Source organism: Aristolochia californica, unplaced genomic scaffold (genome assembly GCF_029961685.1).
Source record: "Aristolochia californica isolate CCGP_79_NKW_82.1479 unplaced genomic scaffold, dmAriCali1.0.hap1 SCAF_14, whole genome shotgun sequence".
Classification (NCBI taxonomy): Eukaryota; Viridiplantae; Streptophyta; class Magnoliopsida; order Piperales; family Aristolochiaceae; genus Aristolochia; species Aristolochia californica.
Window position 1 is genome coordinate 11,758,872 of NW_027181815.1, and position 25,768 is coordinate 11,784,639.

The following is a 25,768-nucleotide window of genomic DNA, read 5'->3' on the forward strand; positions in this document are numbered from 1 at the left end:
TCCGTCTCTCTCTCTTCAATTTGATTTTTCTTGGCTCGTTCTAGTTTCTTGCTCAATCGAACCCCCTAGGAGCTATATTCTTCATTATATCTTATATGTTTCTTGTCTAGTTATATTCACATTATTCTTTTTTTATAAAGTTAGTGAGCTTGGATTACAATTGTAATTCATAGTTTATATTTCATTCATATGATTTCTAGGTGTAGTAGAGTGAATTGCCCATTGTATGAAGGTTATTTTTGTAACTTAAAACTCCATAGGGAAATAATATCAAGAAGCATGGAGACTTGGGAGAACACCCACGAACTCTCCTTCTTCCACTTCCTTCTCTGTCAATGTTTGGCCTTTAAATCACTATAATAGTAAAAGTATTTCCATTTTTTTTGGTATAGAAGCAATGCATGCTATTCTAGGTGTAGAACTTAGGGTTCTGAAGTTGGTGAGTTGGAAACGTAAACATTTAGCAACGATTTGTGGGTTGGTAAAGGTTTAAAGCTCGAGTCTTTTCACCTTCTTCTTGTCATTTTCTTCCTTCTTTTTTTTAAGAAAGTTATATGTTAGTTTATTTAGAAAGAGGGCAACCTGAGATCTGGTAAAAAATGGCATGTGCTGCATTTTTGTATAACTTATGTAGTTCTTTTCTTCTAGAGTGTGTCTATTACATGTGGTTGAGATCTATAGAGGTTAATTGATTAGCCATGTAGTATTATTATCTTGTTCAATTTTTGGGTTAAGAACAAATCTTGGTTATGAGTCAGAAGTCGATTTGTATGGAGATAACTTCATTTTCTTGTCTATTCTGGTATATCATAAACTTGCTTTTGCATTAGTCATTAGTTACAACAGTCTTTTATTTATGTTAAATATCGAATAGTTGTGTTTTTATATTGTGTTATTCTTAATTGATAGTGCTTGGTCTGGATACTTTGGTAAGTGCTTCATCAAGTGAATAGATTTTTTTCCATTCTTATAAGGTGAAAAATGTTGAGTAGTGGAAAAGTTGTTTCTCCTATAGTAGTTTCTGATAAAACTCATGAAAAAGACACACCGACTACATCTATGAAATTGAATGGGAGAAAATTTCTCAAGTGGCCTAGGGCTACTGAAATTTATGTTGGAGCCCGTGAAAAAAGAAATTTATCAACTGTTCCTCCACCTTCAAGTCAGTTTGTAGCATGAGCCAAATGAAGTTGCTGATTTTTAGGGCCAATACATAAACACAAGAGGTCTCAAGGGAAGGAGAAATGAAAGAAGAAACGAAGGAAAAGAAAGAAGTGGAAAAGAGAGAGAGGTGTAAGGAAGGATTTGAGCCAAGAGGAAGAGACTTGAAGACTCTAACCCATGCTTTGATATTGTATTTATAGTTGTAAGGATGTTTTTACATGCTTCAAAATGAAAAGACATAAGAGGACATACCGACTTGCATAATTATAACCCTATACCATCTTTATGGAAGTTCTCCTTATTTAGTAGCCATGCCACCCTTACACACTTGGTGTCTTTTAACACTCTTCCTCAAGCTAGAGTTTGTAACTTTACTTTGCAAATAATCTTGGTTAAGAAACTTGTGTGCTTTAAAAAAATTAACCTAGTATGACTTGATTTTTTTTTATTGCCTTGTTTTGATTCATCTTGTTCTTTTTCACATCTTGTTTATAGTCTTCAACTTGTTCTTTTTCACATCTTGTTTATAGTCTTCATCTTGTTCTTATCTTCTTCTCCCCCTTACTTGGATATTCTAGTCACATAAAATTTGGTTACCTCAACACTTGGAATTCTTCATTGTAGATTATACTTCTTCTTCTTCTTCTCAAACGTGAAATTCAGGAGAAGGCCCAACCATTGTAGCACTCAACTTTCAATATGAATTCTTACAGATAAAGAAGATAAGAACAAGATGTATATCAAATCAATAGAGTAATGAATGTGATCAAACTTGATTCAGCTTATAGAATCCTTCATGGTAGATTCTATCCCCTACCTCATCCTTCATACTTCTCCTTCACTTCTCCCCTTCAAGCTAGAAGGTAAAGGTAGTGATCGTAGTTTGAAATAAAAACAAAATGTCTATAGTAATTATGTTCTCCATCAAGGTGTCCCAAGGATAAGTACTCTATCAGACAAAAGAAATTCAAAAATTAAAAACCATGAGTGATAAAACAAGAGTTGAAATTAATCCCAAAGGATTTCGAACAACAGAGTGATAATAATGACTAAACAAGGTAATGCCTTTCACTCAAAGGATGACTATAAAAACCCACTTAAGGCTACCAGTAAAAAAATCTCAATAGATGGTAGGACCATATATTAAAAGAGGACCAACCAAAGCTATGCACTAAGGGGTTGGCCTAAGAGAGTAAACAAGAGTAAAAAAAGGATGTAGGAGAAAAGGAACCAAATAGAAGGGTAATAGGGGGTTAAAAACAAGAGAATAAACATCGTGGTGATAAATTAGAAGAAGACTATAACTGTAGAATTGTTAAAATCAAAAAAAAGTTTGACCAAATATAACCTCAAACAATAATTCCTCTATGAACATGATGGATGAGGAAACTTTAAAAAAAAATTAATAAGAAATTTTTTAGATGGAACATAATAATGAAAGCTTTCTAAAAATAGACTTATCATATAAGGCATTTACTTGTTAACACAACTTGACTAATTTGAAAACAAAATATTCAAGAGATAAATTTTGGAATATGGGAAATTTAGGATTCTAAGAATTACGAAACAAAACTGTATAATTCAAAATTTTTAGACTTTGTAAAAAAGAAAACTAAACTCATATGGGGAAAAACTTCTCTTAAGAAAAATAATGTAATATAATATTAAAGAAAGGAAAATTTTAAGGAAGGAAATGTACTCAAGTAAGTAAAATCTTGACTAGACTTTGAAAAAATAGGAAACTTAACCGATATTAATAACTCAAAAAGTGAAGCAAAAAAAAAAAAAAAAAACAAATCAGCATAAATTCAGATTTGCATTTGCAATATGCTACCAGTATGACCTTTGATTCTTCCAATGTGGTTATTTCTCTCTAGAAAGATCAGATTGAAAAACAGTTAATTGGGGTAGAAAATTAACTCACATAGCTTTCTTTTGAGATACAGTTCTCAATATAAATTCTCAGTCATGTTGTGACAACCCGTTCAAAAAGTTGATGTTTTCTGCTGCTAGTGGAAAATTTTTTAGCTACTTGACTTTTGCTGCTTCAGATATTGATTTCTATTTTTAAAACAATGTGATTTCTAAGATTATTTTTTAGTTGGAAATTAGACTCAAAGATATTTCTAACAATATATAATTTTCTATATGAAAATTATGGTAAGATAGTTCGATATCCAACGAAAAACAAAAATTGGGAAAGAAGACTAGAGGGAAAAATGACAAACTCCATTTTTTCTTTTTCTTCTTCTTCTTCCCTTTCTTCTCCATCTTATTCTCCTTTTGCATGTTATATCTTTGCCTTTTGTGATACCATATTGAATCTAGGGCCAACACATAATCACAAGAGATATCAAGGAAAAGAGAGAAGAGAGGAACTCTAGCAATTGGGAGAGAGGAGAGAAGAAACTAAAGGAGAGAAAGAAGAAGAAAAGAGAGATAAGTGTCAAGACGAATTTAAGCTAAGAGGAAGAGGCTTGAATGCTCTGCCCCATCTTTGAGTTTGTATTTATAGTTGTGAGAAGGTGTTTACAATGACTACAATACCCTTAGGGTTAGATACTTTAAAAGGAAACGACATAAGAAGACATACACCAACTTGCATAATTACAACTCTATACCATCTCTATGGAAGTTTTATGTATTTACTAGTTATGCAATCCCTACACACGTGGGTGTCTTTTAACAACCCACATTATGTATTACAAAATTGCATTTGATAGTTGGTAAGTCTCAAAAGAAGGGTCCTCGGACCACATTATATGAACTTTATACTAAATATTGTACAATTTAGAAACGTGATCATGATGTAATGGATTATATGGGAGAACTAGAGAGAGTATGGCAAGAGATTGTCAATTATCATCCCTAACTTTAGATAAATTGTGATAGATCACCAAAAAGAAGACATCAGAGTCTCAAGGTTCCTATATGGGCTAGGATCTGAATATGAGACTATTTGAGCCTAAATTTTAGAAAGCAAAGAAAAAGCTATGTTTGAAGATGTAGTGTCACAAGTAGTGAGAGTTGAGCTAGCCATTTAGAAAGCTAAATAGAAAGGTGAATTCTTACCCTTGATTTCTAATTTTATCTCGATTTTTTATCCAAGAAATAATTGAAGAAACCAAGGACAACAAGAACGAAAATCATGGAGAAAGCCATGCATTCATTCTGGAAAAAGTAATCATCAATCAAAAAAAAGTGTTGGAAAAACTTTGGAAACCACCTCAAGCTAATAATGTTGGACAAGAACAATTCCTCAGCTGCAATTGAACCAAAAATGATGGTGGAGGGCAAGGATGATGAAAATTCTCTTACAATGTACGATAGCAACACAATCTAGAACTTCTCTCCCATAGCGAGTACCACTACTTGACCGGTGCTTCTCTTGTTGTGTCAGGTATATCTGCCTTTTACTCTGATCTATCTCAATCTTGGATCATTGATTCAAGTACCTTAACTCACATGTTAATAATTCTACCCTCTTTCAATCTTTAAATAAATCATTTTCACTTGGTCATGTTACTTTGGCTGATAGATCTCCCTCTTAGTTACTGGAGAAGGATGTATTCAAGCATCTTCTAATTTACTACTTATCTCTATTTTATATGTTCCATAATTTCCTTTTAATCTTCTTTCTATTAATCAAATTGCAAAATGATTGAGTTGCTTTGTAACATTTATCCTTCTATGTGTGTTTTTCAAGGCATCTAGACAAGGAAGATAATTGGTATAGGACATAAAAGAGGAATGTTGTATGATCTTGAAGATCAACGATATTTATCCTGAAAGGCCTTGATAACTATTATTTCAGCAATGGAATGTTTGTGAAGTTGGGATACCTCTTATTATATAAATTTCATGATACAGTACCTTAAAAAAAGTAGTTCATTTATACTGTGTGAGTCATGTGAACTTGGAAAACATCATGGAAGTTCCTTCCCTCATAAGAAAATATTAGTAGCTCTTCTTTATTCCAATTGATACATTCTGATGTGTGGGGACTATGTAGAGTTCCAAATGGGTTTGATTATCAATATTTTGTTACTTTCATTGAAGACTTTAGAAGAGTTATTTGGGTTTTTATGTTTAAAAGATAGATTTGAAGTCTTGAATATCTTCTAGAATTTTTTGTATTGAAATACAAAGTCAATTAGGTACTTCAATTTAAAATTTATGAACTAATAATGCCCTAGAGTACATGATTGGTGACTTATTCTCAATTTTGTGATTCCCACATGATTGGTGCCTTATTCTGAATTTTGTGATTCCCACATGATTGGTGCCTTATTCTGAAATTTGTGATTCCCTTGACATAATCAAAGATATATTATGGATTTGGTTTTTGAAATAAGCTTATTAGGAGCAAAGCCAGTTGAAATTCCCATTGAAGCTCTTATTGATTTGCATTATAAAAACTAAATGGTAAGCCACTCTATAGATGACTAGTTGTGAAGCTTATTTATGCTATGGTTACAAGACCAGATATTATGTTTATGATAGAATCCTCTGAAAAGTCCTATCTTTTTAATTCAAGTGCAAGAGAAGGTCAAGAGAGTTAAAGAAGTTGAGTGGGCTAGAGAAAAGGTAAGAAATTGAGAGAAGAAGTGTAGAGGATATAAGAGCAAAGGAGAAGAGACAAGAGAGAAGAAGAGAGCTTGTGAGAGAAAGGAGAGAAAGAGAAGATAGTAGGGATTACTGTAGCTGCGAAAGACAGGACGTAGTCTCACCTTGAGGCGAATCTGTATAAATCTTGTTGTGTTTTTTCGTTCTTGCTTTTTCCTTCTTCTATGTTTATTATTATTGCTCTCGTTAGTTTGGAATTAAGGTGACTAATTCTTAACAAGAGTAACCCAAAAATATACTTAAGAGACTCATACTCAAACTTACTCTGATGTGACATAAACAAAGCATGTGCAGCCAAAGACATTCAAAGGAAGCGAGAAGGGGTTCTCATCTAGAAATAACAATGAGTATGGGGATTTATGGGTAAGTACTGAAGATGGTAGTCTATTAATGAGGAAGCAGGCTGTAAGAATGACATGAGGCTAGTCATAAAGTAGAGTGGGCCACGGGCTACCTCAAGGAGATGTCGATTTTTCCTTTCTGCTACATCATTTTGTTGAGGGATGTAAGTATGAGATGTTTGATGGATAATACCATCATCTTCACAAAAAGGATTGATATTCACTAGGTAGGTATTCTTTAGCATTATCTAATTGAAACACTTGTATTCTTGTATTTGTTTTCCAAGCCGAGTGGACACCATGGTGTGAAAGGACTTAAATATGGAAAAAATTTCAAACCGTTTTTTTAATAGAAATAGGCATGTGATTTGATTGAAGTCATCAAGAAAAGAGACAAAGTACTTAACTAGTAGAGTTCAATTACATTTAAATTATCTTTGTCCCAATTACACCCAAACTTTAACACTTAAAGATAAGTCCTAGCATAATTAAATAAATCAACATAAATAGAAGACTAACATAATTAAAACACTTTTAAACTGAAACTCTTCTGTGAGACCTTCCATAATAATTTTGGATCTGTAAGACTTCTTATTGTGAGAGTCATATAAGACTTCCATATTTTCTCTTCAACACTCCCCCTCAAGTTGGAGTTTATAACTTCAACTTGCAATAAAAAAAATTCTTGGTCTACAATTTTCTTTTGTTAAATTTTTTTTTTCACAAATACAATTCTTCATAGATTCAAAAACTTTGTCTTTTATGCTCCCCCTTTCTTGAATATTTTGGTCACATAAAAATTACCACAACATATGGAATAAAATACCTCTTTCTTGTACTTCTTCTTGTACTTCTCTCCTTCAAGCTGGGAGGTAATGGCAGTGATCTCAGCTTGAAACAAATAACATAGATGTAGTAATAATCTCTTCCATCATGGTGTCCCAAGGATAAGTACGAAACTAGACTTCGACTCTCAAAAAGTAAAAATGGGTGTCGAAACCAACATCAAAGGCTTTCGAACAAAAATAGTGAGAATAATCACTAAAGTGGGTAGTGCCTATCATTCACAAGACAAAAATAAAAAAACCAAGGTACCAATAAAAAGTCTCAATGGACTTAAAAACACCCATATATATAAAAAGGTAAACCAACCGAAGGAACACACAAGAGGTTGGTCCAAAGGGGTATGTTAGAGTAAAAAAAGGATGGTAGGAGAAAGGTAACTGGAAAAAAGGGGTAAGTGAGATATTTTCTTGATATTTTTTATCAATAGCAGCAACTCTAAAAGTGACACAAAAAAATTGGCTTAAATTCGGATTTTTCAATGCAAAGGATACCAACGTGACCTTCGATTCTTTCAATGTGAATATATCCTTAAATATAGATCAGATTGACATAAAAAATTTTCCTTATAAACTAGACTTAAATAAATCTCATATAATTATAACTTATCTTAATAAAATATACCTCTTTTGAGATAAATAATCTGATAGATTTTGGTTTCTGTAATCTAGCCGAACTAAGTACTCTTTCTCCTTTTGCCAGCATGACCATTGACTCTTCCAATATCAATATCTCCATATAAAAAACTCAGATTTAGAATTGGTTGAATATATATGAAAATAGATTTGCATATATTTCTTTTGAGATATAGTACTCCGTATAAAGTGTCATTCTTCATAGCATAAAATGGCTCAAAAGTTCTTGTAGTTTGACCTTTTCTGCTCAAAATATAGATTTCTAACTCCGATTTCCAAAGTTCGCTTTGTGTGGGAAAATAGACTCAAATATATTTTCGTCAATATATAGTATGCAATATTGAAAGCTCAGTATATAGGTGAAAACTCGAAGTAAACAACGGGTATAGGGATTGAAAAGAGAAAAAAAAAAGATAAATACGAATCTAAATTGATAGAGATAATAGATCAGAAAAGGATCACATTATCTTTGTGGATTGACCGAGTCAACTCATAGAGCCTGCTCTAATGCCATGTTGAATTTATGAAAAAAAGAAGTACTTCATTGACTTGATGTAAACTGAGTACATGAACCCCTATTTATAATAGAGGAAAGTAGTAGAGTCCGATTACAATTAAACTACCCTTGTCCCAATTACACCCAAACTCAAACACTTAAAGATAAGTCCTAACATAATTAAATAAATCAACATAAATAAAAGACTAACATAACTAAAACACTATTAAACTGAAACTCTTCAGTGAGACCTGTTTCCATAATAATTTTGGCTTTGTAAGACTTCTTATTGTGAGAGTCATGTAAGACTCTTCCTTATTTGCTCTTCAACAACAACCAATCAAAAGAAAGAAATACTTTGGACAAGGAATTTTGAAAGAACTGCTATGATACTCTATTGTTTTCAGGATTCCATGTTGATTTTGTTTAAACACGAGGTAATGAGAGAAAAGGGAGAAGGAGGAGTGAGATGAGAAGAGAGAGAGAGAGAGAGAGAGAAAAGAGGGACGACTGGTTATGGAGAAGAAGAGAGCATATTGGAAAGAGAAGGGAGGATTAGAGTTGTGAGTGTATAACTAATCCTCCCCCATAATCTTTATTTATGGATGTCAAAGAGTAAGAATTACATCCATACCCATCATCCTGATGTTATGGTCCTGGGGTTAAGTACCTGTGTCATCCGCTCCTAACAGGCCAGTCTTTTGGGTAGTATTGGCTAGGTGCTTAACATTTGGTATCAGAGCAGGCGCTACGTCCCGACTTCAAGTCCCCGAGTGCGCAGGTGGACCGCACGCCCCTGGCGGGGCGCCGTAAGGGAGTATGGGCTCCTGACCTAGTCCTCGTTGTTGTGTTAAAGCTGTCGTGGTCCTCGACTTGGGAGGGTGGGGTGTACTGTTATGGTCCTGGGGTTAAGTATCTATGTCTTCCGCTTCTAACAGGCCGGTCTTTTGCGTAGTATTGGCTAGGTGCTTAACACCTGATAAGAAACTTAGACCTTTTTTACATTCATTCCACCCATGATCTCTCATAGCTTCTAACAAAAAGAATAAAAGAAATGAATTAAGCAATATTTTGGGTGCACTCCTGATCTTTGCAGACAATAGATCTATAGGTATTGCTTTGAAGTGATTTTAAAAAACACAAATTGAATAAAGTACTTTGAGAAATTAAATTTGTGAACAAAAAAGATACCAACTCTCATACTTTAATAGAATGAGGTGCACAATGCAACTCTTCATACTTCCAAATAAGGAGGCATTTTAGACTAATAGATCGATAAAATGTGACCAGGTTTCACTCAAGAGGAAGATAGAAAATAATCCATAGACATGCATGATCCAGGAAACTTAAATAAAAATACAATAAAGAAAATTTTGATATAGAACATTATAATAGAATTTTTCTAAAAACAAAATTCTCATGTAAAGTAATTGCTTTTTTTAACACACCTTGACCAATTTGGAAAGAAAATATTCAAGAAAGAAATTCTAGAATAAAAGAGATTTAGAAAACCAATATTTGGAATTTAGAATGAGAAAATAAGACTTTGTAAAAAAGGAAACTAAACTCTTATAGGGAAAATTTTCTCTTAAGGAAACTCATGTAATATGAGATAAAAAAAGAAAAAGGAAACTCCGAAGGAAAGAAAAATACGCAAGTTGGTAAAATGTTGACTAGTGTTTGAAAGAAAATTGGCAAACTAGTTAAACCACAATTAATAACTCAAGAAGCGAAACAAAAAAATCATATTAAATTTGGATTTACACATACAACAAGCTACCAACATGACCTTTGATTTTTCTAATATGGGTATTTGTTTCTAGAAAGAGCGGATTGAGAAACAATTTGCCGGGTTAGAAAATAGACAAAGATTGGATTTTGTTTCTATATATATTCTTGGTCATGTTAGCACAAAGCATCACAAACAATTGAAGGTTTATGTTGTTGCTTGAAACCTTTCTATTGCTTAACCTTTGCTACTTCATATACCACTTTTCTTTATAGAAAACAATGATTTCAAAAAATCTTTTTTTCGTTGGAAATTAAACTCAAAGATAATTATGAAAATATATAATTTACTATATGAAAATGCGGTACGATAGTGCAAAATCCAATGAAAGAATAGGACCTAGGAAATAAGAAGAGTAAAGGGAAAAATAAAAAACTTCTCCTTTTTTTCTTCTTCTTTTGTCTCCCTTTTTTCTCCATATTCTTCTCCTTTTTTATATTCTAAACTAACTTGCTCTGATAGTATGTTAATTTCTTGGGTCTACTCATAATCTTTACAAAGAGTTAGGAGAACAAGGAAGAGAAATAAGAGAAGAGAGGTAAGAGGAGACGGGAGAAACCCTAACTCATGGAAGAGAGGAAGAGAAAGAAAGACACAAAGAATAGAGAAATTGAAAGAAGAGAGGCTAGAGCTTAATTCTCTAACCCATTAGCCCATGCCTCTATTTATAGTTGAAGTGTGAAGATTACTATTCAATAATACCCTTAGGACTACACCTCTTAAGAGAATAAAAGTCATAAAATGACATACACAAGCTTGTATAATTACAAAGTCATGTCACCTCTTATTGGAGAGTTGTCTTATTTACCATTATGCCACCCTACAAACATGGATATCCTTTAACAAACGATCAATGCAAACAATGTATGATCGATCAACCAGAGAGCAGTACAATGACTTTTAACAAGTATGACTGATCAACTAGAGAGTAGTAGGGAGATTGATCAATCATACAAAACATGGTTAGGAGAGTCTAGAACATATGATCGATCATTAGAACAAAGGTTGATCGATCATACGATATGCAATAAATAGATTTTAAATTGTATGAGTGCTCAATGGGACAACAATTGATCATTCATAATCAAAAGTATTACAGAAATAAAAATATGAGTTTAGGACTCTTGAAGTAAAGGAGAAAAATATTGGGCTAGATGAGGTTTTCAAACTCATAGGAGGTTAAGAAAAAACATGATTCTGCATGACTAAGTAGTAGTAGAAGGCAAAACAAAAATTTAGAATATGATCCCAACTACTCGATAAACCTTTAGACTTTCAATCTAGAAGAGAAAAAAAATGAATTTAGCATTAAAATGTGGGTTCAAAATAAAACTTTTATATTAGAAGAAGAGTAAAACAACTATGGAAACTTATCTGGGAAGTGTAGCAACGCCAAGAAAAACAATCATGAGAGCAATTTATAGAAGCAAATTACAACATTGAGCGGTAACACATGAATCCTATAATCCCTGCTCTAATAACAAAGATCTTGCCTATAGCATTTCACTTGAAACATGTGCCATAACTCGATATTTAGCCTCTGAATTTGACCTTGCAACCACATTCTAGTTTTTACTCCTCCATGTAACAAAGTTTCTCCCCAATAATAGTACAAAAACCTGAAGTAGACTTCATATCATCTAGTGAGCTAGCCCAATTTGCATCTATATAGCCTTCTATATTAACATGGCCATGATATTTGTATTATAGACCTTGTCCAGATGATTTTTTAACATACCGAAAGATTCTCTCTAAAAATTGCTCATGAGTAGTTTGTGGTTTGTGCATGAATTGATTAATAACACTTACAACCTAAGAAATATTTGGTCGAGTGGCAGTTAGATGGATTAGCTTACCAAGCAATCCCTTGTCCAGTTTGTGGATATTTCTGAGGTTAGTAATTCTCCTACCTCTCCTTTTTTTTTTTGGACCATAATATGATACTTGGGCTATTGCTATCCGAAATGGATCTCGTACTTTCACTCATTAGCCATCCACTACTTATCTTATTTCTAGTTTTTTTCCACTCATCAGTTGTATTCTAGTTGTTATTCCTTTATTTCAACCTTATCCTCAGTGGTTACTCCCCAGTCTTATACAATGACCCTTCAACATCCAGGGTGGAGAGCTGAATGGCAAAAGAAATGGAAGTTATGTATACAAATTAGACGTAAGAACTCATCTCCTTACCATAAAACAAAAGGACATTTGGTTGTAGGTGAGTTTTGCAATCAAATATAACCTTGGTGGCAGTATGGCAGCTAAAAGCCAGATTGATCACTAAGGGAGATACTCAATCTTATGGTGTGGATTATGAGGAGACCTCTCCTATTGTTAAACTTAACTCAGTACACATACTTCTCTCCACTCTTTCCAATTTCAAGTGGTGACTTTATCATTTGGATGTCAAAAATCCTTTTCTTAATGGTGATTTGCTTGAAGAAATTTATATAACACAACCACCCAGATTTGTTTGCAAGGCTTAAAGAAGTTTTTCTACCCTTTGCTTCCATGTATGATTTTTTTTGAGAGCTGACTTCCCCCTAGAAAACTAGAACACGTGTTGTAGGCCAAATTCTAGTAGGAGCTCAACATATTGGCACAATACAAGGCATTCTACATCTTCTACAGATCGTCTCTTTCACAGTGAAAGTAGGCACATTGCAAAACCTGTCTTTGTTATATCCTTCATCTTTTAACAAAAAGTAAATATTTCTTATTCTAACAACAGTAAATCATTAACTTGAGGACCAGGCGAGAAATCAAATTAGAAAATAGAACCAATTACATTTGAATCCAGTTCTCAAATATTTACTGAATATATATGGTTATTTTTTGAAATTATATGAATTCTGCTTCTGTAATTAACTAGTCATAATGTAAGAGTAGGGGTTGGATACTTGTTTGCTTCTGTAATTTACCATACCAATTTGGCTCGCTCAGTCTACCATGGAATCATCTAGCTTAAAAAAGGATATCACAAATGGGAGTTGGAGCCTCATGCTGTTCAACCGGCTTACCTCGTCTTGTTCAGGCTATTCTTTCAGTAATGAGTTAAACTATCAAGAGAATGCAAAGTAAAAATTTCGATTATAGAAGCACCAAAGTTGTTCCTCTGAAAAGTAAAGCTCATTCAAGCTTTGGATCTGAAAGCGTAGAGAAGAAGGCCAAACCAAGCACAGTTTTCTACTTTTTTTATTCTTATTCCATGACCAAATAACGTCCAAAGTATTTCTTTTCAAAAGAACTCTTTTATTTTTTCTTTTTTACAAAGCTTCACAAAGATATAATCAACAAGGATGCCTCGGATTCTTCATCCACCTTGCCAATATTTCTGTGCCTATCCCACCAAACACTTGAACCCCATCTAGGAAAACGCCAAAGCAATCCACTGATTGACTGAAGTTACTCTCTTCCTGATGTTACCTATTCATCAAGCATTCAGCAGCAATAAGTCTAATCCATTTGGCTTTTTGCGGTTTTAACGATCAAGTCCTCCCTGGGCAGATAAGGCTCTCTGTTGCAAGACTGCAAAATGCCACCACCGCCGATCAGGAGATGACTCGCTTTTTCTCAACCGCGTCGCGATATAAAATGAAATCAAGAGTGTTAACTCAAAGCAAGACTCCTCAAGATGGGTCTCCTTGTTCCCTTGCTCTTTCTCCTCTTCTTCAACCGCTGCTCATTCTTTGTTACCGCGGACAAAGATCTTATCCAAAAGACTTGCCAAACTACAAAGTACTATGGCCTCTGCGTCTCTTCCCTCCAAATCGATCCGAAAAGCCTCCAATCCGATGTCCCCGGCCTCGCTGCCATCATCACCACCCTGGCCATTGCAAATGCAAGTGACACAGCAGCTTACCTCGTCAAACTCCTCAACCATACCACCGATTCTTCTTTGAAATCAGTCCTCCAGGAATGCTCTAACAGGTATAAAGATGCCGGAGCGGCGCTTGGTGGGTCGTTGCAGGAGCTTGACTCGCAGACATATGACTATGCCTACGTCCAGGTGATGGCCGCAAAGGACTACCCAAATTCGTGCCACAATGTGTTCAAACAGAAGCCAAAGCTGGTGTACCCTTTGGAGCTGAAGAGAAGAGAAGAAGGTCTGGAGCGTCTGTGTGATGTTGCTCTGGGGATTATTAGTCTTCTGGGTTTTGATTGATTGTCATCGACTCTTTTTTCTTGTGTGGGACTCTTTGTTTCGAGCTTTGACAATTGCCTCTTGCTTTTTTTTTTCTGACGCAAAGTATTCCTCCTCCACTGTTTCTTCACCCATCTTGAAAATCCATCACCATAGACAGAAAAAGACATTTTCATTGAAGTGCTGATGGTCTCTTCAGAAGAAAAAGATTGTCTGAATAAACTGTTGCCTATCTGCCGGTTCTTGTGACATTTTTCTGCAAGAAAAATCCGCAGGGGATGTTCAGTTGTTCCACTGACCTGAGAGTATAAAGTTTAGCTTGATGAGTCGATAAATTTAGGTCGTTTTTACTGCATGCAGATGTTGTTCTTAGATCAAATTGGGGTTCTATTCTGGATTTTCCAAGTTAAACTGATAACCCAAATTCACAATGAACCCAAGAATTGATAGAGCAGATGGAGGTAGAAGGCAAGTGCAGCCGACCCTAAAATAGTTGAAACAAGGGTATAATGCTCATTACAATAACGATATAATATAAAAAATATGTTACTTTACCCCAATTTGTTCAGGAAGCCAACTGGGTACCCTCCATGGTTGGTCTGGTCGATACCGGAATTTCTTCTTACTGAATTCCATGGAAAGATATTTTAAATTTGCATAGAAAAAGACGTGAGATCTGACATGTGAAGTTGTGCCAAAGGAGGGGACAAGCTTTTGGAGATTTGTCTGCCACTAAGTTGAGGCCCGTGAATGCTGCCTGGCAGTATGGTGTATGTCTTCTCTGCGAAGTGATAATGCAAGTATCCATGTAGGGTCAGGACAAATTATTTGGATTCTTACTAGTATATTTTTTTGTGAAAAAAGAAGAAGGTTGACTAACTCCACAGTCACACCAGTTATTTTAGACAAATGGTTATTTTTTCCTTGTTATTTCTCTTTTTTGTATTCCTTGCAATTAACCCTCTTTTTTTTCTTTTTCCGTCCTTCCTTCGGTCATTATTAGGATTGAGGTAAACAAGGAACCTGATCAGACCTGACCCTATTTTACTTGAACGAACCCGATTTTGATGAGGATGGGCTTTTCCACTCTTTGGTGAAACAAAGACAAGGTGTGGGGGAAAACCCTGCATAGATTTGCGGTGAGGATGGGTTTTAAATCCTTTCCTCAATATGGGGATCAAATTTACAAATATATTGTATTTAAAAGTGAATGTTTCTCTTGTTATTGATCCTTTTAATTAATAAATCTTGATTGTTACATACAGGTTTTATGTAATCTTAATCTATATTTATCTAATTTTAAGAGATTTAATCATTTTTTAAAATGTTATATAAAAGACGGGGGACAAGATTAGACTTTCAAACCGTCACGAGTTTTGCTGGGATAAGATTTTAAGGTCAGGTTTGTAGGTTGGTCGGGTTTTCGAAAACCTATCATGAACCCAACCCGTGCCTACTCCTATCCATCTCTTCCTCTCCTCTTTCTTCCTTTTGATATTACCTTCTTTTTTTTCAATGATCATATGTATTGTTAGCTATTTGGAGGCATTGCAACTGATATTGGAGAGTGGTATAGGTCACAAGAAAGAGAGGAGAGAGAAAAAAAACAAAAAGGTGTCACATGAGCAGTAGAATCACTGTCTCATAAGATGTAGTGAAGTCTCTATCTTCAAACACCATCAAACAAACTTCATCCTCACTTTTATTAGAATGGCTGGATTCCCAATCATCCCAATATGAGATTAAGACTTTCTCCTTTTTCTTCCTTTGATCCATACATGCTTTAGGATAGCAAATCTTCCTTGAGATTTGTGCAATTATGCCTTCAATTTCTTGGTTTTCTATACTCAAAACAAACATCAGTCCTTTTAAAAGATTTTCCTTCATTACCATAATAGTTGCTTCCCTTACGGTTCTTTATTTAAACATCCTTGCAAGTGCTTTGTCATAAAGTTAACCTCACCTAAGCTTTCTTAATTAACGCTACCTAATTCACTATGAGTAGCTTTAACTTCTAAAATTGTGGTTTTCTTCCTAGTTAGTTCTTCCTCCTTTTCTTTTTGGTTCCATTTCTTAGGTCAAGAGAATACTTAGAAGCACTTGTGAGATCATCTTCCTAAAATCAACATTTTCTCTAACATTGGTTTTCCTCATTGCCCATGACTTAGGAAGAGGTTTGAGGAACTTGAGATTCCTCCTATATAGAGAACATTTTTTCCTCCCAAGATATTTATCTCATTAATTATGTGAATGAACCTAGAATTCATTCAAGTTCTGGTTTCCCTGGTTTCACCATAGATCCTTCATATTGGTGACCAACGAGCTATTTTGAAGTCTTTGACTATCTCAGTTGCCTCATAGGTTACCTCTAATTTATTCCAAATTTCTTTGATAATTTTACAATTTGAGATTACTTAATTCATTTGGTCCAAAGGCACATAGGAGAAGGTTAATTGCCGCAGAGTTAATCCTAAGTTGTTCTTTATCTAGTGTGGGGCAAATGGTGCTTTATTGGTTACATACCAAATTTTTCAACATAGATTCGAGAAATAATTTCATTCTTACCTTCTAACATGCATAGTTTGTCCCATTTGTGGATTATCCTTCTAAAATGACCATTTTATCTTGAGAAACTAAAGTATTTCATATACTTTACCTTCAAGAGACAATGCATCTCTAGGTCTAAAGCTTCAAAATGATTAAACTTACATAAGGCCTTAGCATCATAGAAGTACATCTCTTGAAGAAGCACCCATGGGGAAGAGGACAACGAGAAGACTAGAGTTTAAGTGTCAATGATGTATGTCAAAACTCACAAATGTAAGAGAGTTATCCTAAGTACAATGGTGTAAATGGAGCTTTAGGGCATACATTGCATGTACACATGTTTAGGAACATCATACACATCCTCTAGAACATGTTAAAGCACATAAAGTAATTCATTCTCATGCTTTAAAAGCCAATTTTATTGAACTGGCACTAGAATGATCGATAAACCTTTGGCAATGATCTATCATCTAATAGTGTGCAGATAAAGACTAAAAAGCATGATCGATCAACCTTACTCGATTGATGAATCATCCATAACATGATCATATCATGCTATAAAGCATGATCAATCATCCCTTTTTGGATTGATCAATAATATTCTCTAGGGAAGCAGAATTTACATAGAATGATCTATCATCCTAATAGATTGATTGATCAAACATAAACTTGCCAGTGAGGGACATAAAGCATGATCGATCATATGAAAATCATTGATCGATCATACTTATGTTGCATAGCCAGAGGGAATTCTGATTGATTGATCATCTCCTGGTAATGATCAATCAACTGAACTTTTCAGGACCAACGGTAACTTATTGATCGATCAATCCATCTATCAATAAGTCACATCCTAACAAAAAATAGCCATTATGATCAATTGAACGATCAATTACTTTACAATGATTAATCAGTCCAGTGATCGATCGATCAATCCAAGTATTGACTTTTGTAAATGGGCAAAAAATAGTTAGTTTGGCTTGGGGAAGTTATAAATACCCCCACCAAACCTCACATAGAGTAGTTATTGAGCATTTATTCAAAAATCTATTAGCCTTTATTCCAAAAGCCTTGAGAATCTTCTCTAAAGTTCTTTTGAGTGAAAGAGATCTACACCCATGCAAATCGTCCTACTCTTTCCTCTTCCTTTCCTTGCATATCATACTAGACAAGCTCCATTATTTCACATTGTGCTACAAAAGAAGTGGAGGCTTGGATCTCTCAAGGAGAAGGTATTCTCCAAGTTTTGGATATAATTCTTTTTCTTCTTTTATTTTCTATTTGATAAAGGTTCATCTAGAACCTATTTAATCAAGGTAGAAAAGCCCAATTAGAACTAAAATCTAGCCAATCTCTTGGGGAGATTGAAATTATAAAAAGAGTGTATCGAGCTACACATGGTTTAAAAAGTACCAAAATCTCTTTGTGTAAATTCCTACTATTAGAGCTTTAAATAGTAGAATTTTCCAAGCAAGGGTTCTTGGGTGGTGAATACCAATTGGGGAACATCAATAACAAAAATTCTTTTGTCTTCTATTGTGTGTGAATGTTTAATTTGTATTAAAATTGCCATAGTGTATTATTTTCATTACATGCCTTACTTATGTTTTTAATTGTAAATGTCAATTCACCCCCTTTTGAGAATCCACCTGGGCCAACAATTGGTATCAGAGCAGACCAAGTATTTGACTTGAGTCAAAATTCTTATCATTTTGAATCGATTAAATGACATCTCAAGTAGAAATTACCTTCCAAGAGGGTCATGATTCCTTCTTTGTTCCCATATTCATTACTTCAAAATACCAATGGTGGAAAGTGATAATGGAGTACTTCTAACAATCCATTGGATTTGAATTATGGGAATCTATCATGAATGGACCTTTCATCCCATCCCAAGATATAAAGGGAAGATTGATTCCAAAATCTATTCATGATTGGGATGACCTTGACATCACAAGAGTAGAAGGCAATGCTAAGGCTATGGAACTCATCTTCAGTTCATTGAGTGATGAAAGAGTTGATTCTTACATATCTTGTAAATTAGCCAAGGATTTATGGGAAAAATTAGAATCAGACTTTTCTAGAAACAAAGAATGTTGCTCTTCAAACTCTCAGTACAACACATCTAGTGATAACACTGACATTATTGATTTTATGCACTTTTTTTTTATATGGAAACACCATCTCAGATCAAAATGAAACTTCATAGAGTCACAATTTTGAGGAATTTGACAAAGAAGAATTGATGAGAAAACTTGACGACTCCATATCCATCCTTAGAAAAAGAGAGAAAGAAAACAAGAAACTAAAAAGGCGGCCTTCCAAATTAGAAAAGGAAATTAATGTATTGAAAGCTAAATTTTCCTTAAAGCTAGAAGAGCTTAGAAAAAAGAACATAAAGCTCATTTCTGAATGTGAGAAAGCAAATGACTATTCTTCAAACATTCGTGAATTGAGAAAAAAAATGATACTTATTTCTCTAGGATTTTAGAATTAGAAGTTGAAAAGAAATTGCTAAAATCCAGCAACTTTATAGTTGAAAAAAAAACTCATGATTTATCTCATGCTTTAAAGATTCTAACCTTGGGAAAAGTCACTCCTATGATTTGATAAAATAAATCAAGTGTAAAACTGAAATTTAGAGTTGAGGTCCATGAGACTAGAATAGAAAGAAAATCTAAGAGTTCTCATAGGACAAATGTGACAAATGTCACAACCTCACCAACACATAATGATGGATGTTACGCTTGTGGAATCATTAGACATTATGTAGTTGAGTGTTCAGCTGGGAGACCAAAGCAGAATGTAGTGAATCAAATTTGGATTTCCAAGGAAATCCTAGATTCGTCTTCCAAAGTTGACATAGTGGGAGCCAAGCAAATTTGGGTACCCAAGGTCACTTGATCTTCATAGAAAGAAGTGATCTCTCCGACCCAAGCTACGTACTACATGAAAATTACTTAAATAGCTTGTGGGACATGAACTATGTAATTTAGACTTCATAATTTGATGATCATGTCAATTATGAGATTCATCTTATGAGATTTGGTTTAGAAGATTGACTCAATGATAGTTCTATCTTTTCACCTCAAACATCAATCCTTATCTATTTTATGTAGAGTTGGAATTTCTATCAAAATAAAATTCCTTTATAAACTAGCACTCTTGAATCCATTGGCCTGAGAAAAATTTGATTATCATTTGCCAACGACATATTAAGGAAAGATCGTATTAGTTTCCAACCCAATCGGATTTAGTTGACATATATTAGAAAAAATATTAGTTGTTCCTAAGTTAGGTTATGCATAATAATTGTAATTTTGATTAGGCTTGATTCATAGTTCATGTGATTATGGACTAAGTAATTGATTAATGTCAACTTGGACATTTTAAACTCATACTTTGAAAACCATGTCCATCTCAATCATTACATGGAATACATAAATCCACCCATAACTAACTAGAACAACTAGCCTTAAAAGGATAAGGCCTACTCACTAAAGACTTAAATCAAGAGTCAAATAATTAAGACCTTGGAAGTTAGGTGTCTCCAACCTCAAACTAAGAATTTAAAGTTCAAAGCCTTGTAGTTTGAGAAACTTGAGCTAAATTGATGATTCAACTAATTTTTGGAGAAAAGACAATGCAAGTTGGTTATGAGAATTAAAAGTTTAAATCAACCTTACCTCATTAACCAATCTTGAAACTCATTCTTGTGTAATTAAGCTATCTTAGGAAATTAAGCTTTTTACATTAAAAAAAATTAGATTAGTACTTGGTTTCAGCCTAGTTGAGGAATGAAAAATTAAATAAATCTGAAAACTCAAACTTTGATTGTTAAATCTATTATCTTTAGTGCTACTTTTGTATAACTACCCACAACAAAGTGAGCCTTTGTGACTATATCAACATTTGGTAAATTAACGACTTTGTTGATATGAGCTACATTGAAAATCGTTGATTTGCTACTTTTGCAAGTCATAATATTTGACACACTCGGGTAAACTATAAGCATGCATTAGGTATCTCCCCAAAATAAGAATTGGTTGCAGATTAAGGGAAAGATTATTTTTTTGGAGAAATGAAAGTCAAATTATGTGCCTCAATCAAGCCTAAAGTGATAGGAATGGATTAGGACCCAAATTAGAAGAAAATTACAAAATCTTTAAGTCTTACTACCATTAGAGCATATGTGGCCCAAAATATCTTCCATAATATCCCAAGTTGAGATCAAAACTTTCTTCTTTTTGTTCTTTGGATCTTTGCTTGAGGATGGGGCTCTTCCTTCTAAGTTTGGGCATTTTTTCCTTCTATGCCTTGGTTTTCCACACAAAACAAATATAAGTTTCCTTAAAAGATTTTTCATTTTGAGTTCTAATTTGGCATTTTCTAAAAACAATCTTCTTTTTATACATTCTTTGTAGATGTCTAGTGATGAAACTCACCTCAACGGAGCTTTCTTCACTAGAGTCGTTTTCATTACTAGTTTTGGCCTTGAGAGCATGGGTTTATATTTTATGTTAATCTTCGTCTACTTCTTGAGGTTTCATCTCATAAGTAAGGAGAATTCCAAGAAGCTCTTCCGAGCTCAATGTCCTAAAGTTATCATTCTCATGAATGGCAGTTTTCCTCATGTCCCATGACTTTGGAAGTGCCAAGAGAAGTTTGTCATTTTGTCTATAGAGGGAAATCTCGTCTCCTAAGATGTTCAATTCATTTATAATATGAGTGAACCTAGAGTTCATCTCAGCTATTGCTTCACTCAATTTCATCTTGAATTCATTGCATTGGGCAATCAACAAAGCAATCCTAGAGTCCTTGACTCTAGTGGTCCCGTCATGTGTGACCTCTAATTTGTCCCATATTTCTTTTGCGATCTTACGTGTGGAAACCCTATTGAACATGTTTGGTCCTAAGGCATATAACAATAAGTTGATGTCCTTGGAGTTTGTTTTGAGCGGTTCCATGTCATCCCTAGTCAGCTCAATGAAATCCTTTTGTGCCTCAAATGGGTCATTCTTAGTTCCATGCCAAATGTCCCAATCCATGGATTTGAGGAAGAATTTCATTCTTACCTTCCAATATCTATAATTTACACCATTGAATAGTGGGGGACGGTTGGCTGATTGTCCTTCGTGAAGAAGCAATTTGTCTTGAGATGTCATCTTAGTCGAATTTCAAAATCAAGTGGATTTTGACTCAAATCAAGTTTTGGCCTACTCTTATACCAATGGTTGGCCCAAGTGGCTTCTCAAGAGGGGGTGAATTGAGAATTAAAATTTTAAAAGCTTTAAGGTACGGAATAAAAAATCATGCAAACCTACAATGTAAAGTGTATATTTTCACACACCACAAGAATTGACAACCAATATTTTGTTATCAGTGTTCCTCTTAGTAAATAAGGAGAACTTTCTTAGAGATGATATAGAATTGTAATTATGCAAGTTGATGTATGTCCTCTTATGTCTTCTTCATTTTGAAGCATGTAGCCCTAAGGGCATTGTAGTCATTGTAAACACCTTCACAAAATTATAAATACAACCTCAAGGCATGGGATAGACAATTCAAGCCTCTTCTTCTTGGCTCAAATTCGTCTAGACACCTCTCTCTCTTTTCCTCTTCCTTCTCTCCCTTGCTTTCTTCTCTCCTCTCTCCCAACAGCTAGAATTCCTCTCTTCTCTCCTTACCATGAGATCTCTTATGTTTATGTCTTGTCACTAGATGGATAATAAAGGGAGGAAGAAGAATAAGAAGAAGAAAAAAAAATAGGAGTTTCTTTCTTTTCCTTAAGTTTTTCTTTCCCTATTCCTGTTTTTTTATTAGATGTTTTACTCTCTTACCATATGTTTCCTACATAAATTTATATACCGTTGGAAATAATTTGAGTCTAGTTTCCAACTCAAAAATAATCATTCAAATCATATTTTTATTCAAAGAGAAATCAACATCTGATGCAGCAAAACAGTTTCGTGTAGGAAAAGAAAGCCTCTTCCTCTTGGCTCAAATTCGTCCATACACCTCACTCTCTTTTCCTTTCCATCTCTCCCTTGGTTCCTTCTCTCCTCTCTCCCAAGAGATAGAATTCATCTCTTCTCTCCTTCCCTTGAGGTCTCTTGTGTTTATGTCTTGTCCCAAGAAATCAACATGGTATCAAAGCCTCAAATTCCTGAACTGTTTGTACCAATATTTATGAGGAATTATAATTAAAAAGAAATTTATGTGAGTCTACTTTCTAACAAAATAAACCATTTCTCAATATGATCTTTCTAGAGAGAGATACCCACATTGGAATAATCAAAGGTCATGTTGGTATCCTGTTGCATGTGAAGATCCAAATTTAAACCAAATTTTTTGCTTCACTTTTTGAGTTGCTAATGTTGGTTCACTTTCCTATTTGTTTTCAAAATCAAGTCAAGATTTTACCAACCTAAGTATTTTTACTTCATTAAAAGTTTATTTTGTTTGATCTCTCATTACATTAGTTTCCTTAAGTCTTTTCCATTATGAGTTTAGTTTCATTTTTGACAAAGTTTGAAAATTTTTTATTTAAAAAGTTTTGTTTCCTAATTCTAGATTCAAAATAAGTATCCTAAATCTCCCTTATTCCAGAACTATCTCTTGTTTATTTTATTTTTAAATTAGTCAAGTTGTGTTAAAAAGTAATTGCTTTATTTGATGTCTATTTTTAGAAAGTTTCCAGTATTATGTTCTATCTCAAAACTTTCTTATTGTGTTTTTTTATCTCCCTCTTGAGTCATACCTGGTCATTTTTTATCCATCTATTGATCTAAAAGCGCCTCCTTAATTGGAAGTATGAAGATTTGCATTGTGTGCCTCATTTTGTTTAAACTATGAGAGATACTATCTTTTATTCACACCTAAAATCCTCAAAGTATTGTTGTTTCAATTTGTGTTTTGTAAAAATAACTTTAGATTAATGCCTTTAGACCCACTACCTAAAAAGTATAGGAGTGTATCCATCATCCAATTAGAGTCAGGTCTTTTTATTCTTCACCCAAGAGGTGTTTTTTGAATGAGCTACCCTTAGAAAGTGAGTAGTCTCTTTGTGTTGCCCTAAAGTTGGACTATTTTTCCATCTTTGAAATTGAGCGGAGTGTGTTTTAGACTATGACCGTTTTAATTGGTGTATGGAGCTTTATTGTACTACTAGGAGTGATTTTTCTTCTCTCACCATTATGATGTCCAAGCTGGGTCTCTTGGTAAAGAACAAAGAGATCCTCAACTTGAAGGGGAGAAGTAGAAAAAGAAGTAACCAATAATGAAGAATTCCATGTGTTGTGCTTATCGAGTTTTATGCAGCCAGAATATCCAAGGGTATGACAAGATGAGAATAAGATGAAGACTGTAAAGAAAGGTGTGAACAAGAAGAAGATGAATCAAATCAAGGTGTTATAAGATATCGACAAGCTTGGGTGTTATTGTTGTAATTATCTTGTGTTTTTTATCTCTTTCTCACTCCTACTAGGGTGAAGGGTATACTTGTTATATCCTCTATAAATAAAGCTTAAGATGGAGGATTTGGATAAGTTGCATGACCCTAATTCTCCCCCCACTCGTCCTCTCCTCTCTCTCTCAGCCATCCTCTCCTTTCTTTTTCAGTTGTCCTCTCACCTTCCTTCTCTCTTCTCCTCCTCCTCTCTTCTCCTCCTATCTTCTTCTCTTTCTTTCCTCTACACTTTGTTCTTTCAACCTTGGATACCTTCTAGTAATGGATTCATAAAAATAACATGGTATCAGAGCAACATTTTTAGGGTTCCATCTCATTCTCATTATTGTGCTCGGTGGATTACTTGTTGCTATGATGAATTAGCAGCAGCCCAAGAGTCCAAAACCCATTGTTTTCTTGGAGTTATCACCTCCATAATGATTTTTTAATATTAAAAATTATATATTTAAGGAATTATCTTTGAGTCTAATTTCCAATGCAAAAATAAATTTGTCAATCAAAGTTTTCTACAAAGAGAAATCGTTATTTAAAACAGAAAAGGTCAAACTGCAAGAGAGGTTCGAGCAACAACAGAAAACTTTAAATTTTGAGTAATTTTATGCCATCTAGAAAGAGAAATAATAAGAATAATTATATATCAAAATAAATATATGTAAGTCTATTTTGTTACCTATTCAACCAATTCTCAATTTAAGTTTTCTAGAGGGAGATATCAATTTCGGAAGAGTCAATGGTCACGTTAGCCAAAGAAGAAAGAGTACTCAGTTTGTGCCTCTTTTATCCATGATTTTTTTATGGATTTATCTTACATGATACATCACCCTTATACATGAGAAAAAGTTGTGGTCTTTCCATGATCTTACAAGTTATGAGTGGAAATCTTCTAGATGTTATGCTGATATTTCTCCTAATAGAATGGCCCCTTATATGATGAATTGATGTGCATGGAATGCTGGAGCGTTGATGATTAATTTACTCCATTTTGTTTATGTCAAACAAAATAGCAAACACTGGCTTGCTCTCTGAAATTTGCGTCATAAACAAGAGGAGAAGGGCAGCAGCAGAAAGATCCCCCTTGCATGTTTATATTTTGTCTATTGCTTGTCTTTGGTGCATCAGTCTTTTAGAGTGCTGAATCCAGAACCTTACCTAGACGTGGATATGCAGTTTACTGTTATGGTCCTGGGTTAAGTACCTATGTCTTCCACTCCTAACAGGCCGGTCTTTTGGGTAGTATTGGCTAGGTGCTTAACATTTGGTGTCAGAGCTAGCGCTACATCCCGAGTTCGATTCCCAATGAACGTGGGTGATCGCGAACCCCAGAATGTAGGGTTTCTCAGTTAGGATAGGTCCCTTGTTGCTATGTGTTAAGCCGTCATGGTCGTCGGATCTTAAGGACGGGTGTGATGTTGTGGTCCTGTGTTAAGTACCTATGCCTTCTGCTCCTAACAGGCCGGTCTTTTGGGTAGTATTGGCTAGGTGCTCAATATTTGGTATCATGTCAGGCTCCCACGTCACGCGTTCGAATCCCGGAGGGGGCAACCTAGCTCTAACCTCAGAGATTCAGTGAGAGCCATTGTGAATAATGAGACTGTTAGTCGACCCAGCCCCAAGTTTGCATTGAAAAGGATTAAGGAGTACATCTCCATAATCAACATTCCGAAGCCGTATTTGGATTGTGTCTAGAGGAAGATAATGCAGGGGTTGTCACCGGA

General features: G+C 34.4%; 2 protein-coding genes across 2 annotated transcripts; one reads left to right on the top strand and one right to left on the bottom strand.

Moving 5' to 3' along the window:
* The first annotated feature begins 13,528 nt into the window (after positions 1-13,528).
* On the top strand, positions 13,529-14,059 carry LOC137949390 (cell wall / vacuolar inhibitor of fructosidase 2). The gene has a single exon (XM_068795456.1). The coding sequence runs from the start codon at positions 13,529-13,531 to the stop codon at positions 14,057-14,059; it is 531 nt and encodes a 176-aa protein (XP_068651557.1).
* A 7,046-nt stretch (positions 14,060-21,105) lies between these two features.
* LOC137949391 (uncharacterized) lies at positions 21,106-21,750 on the bottom strand. Its single transcript, XM_068795457.1, has one exon. The coding sequence runs from the start codon at positions 21,748-21,750 to the stop codon at positions 21,106-21,108; it is 645 nt and encodes a 214-aa protein (XP_068651558.1).
* Positions 21,751-25,768: the final 4,018 nt, after the last annotated feature.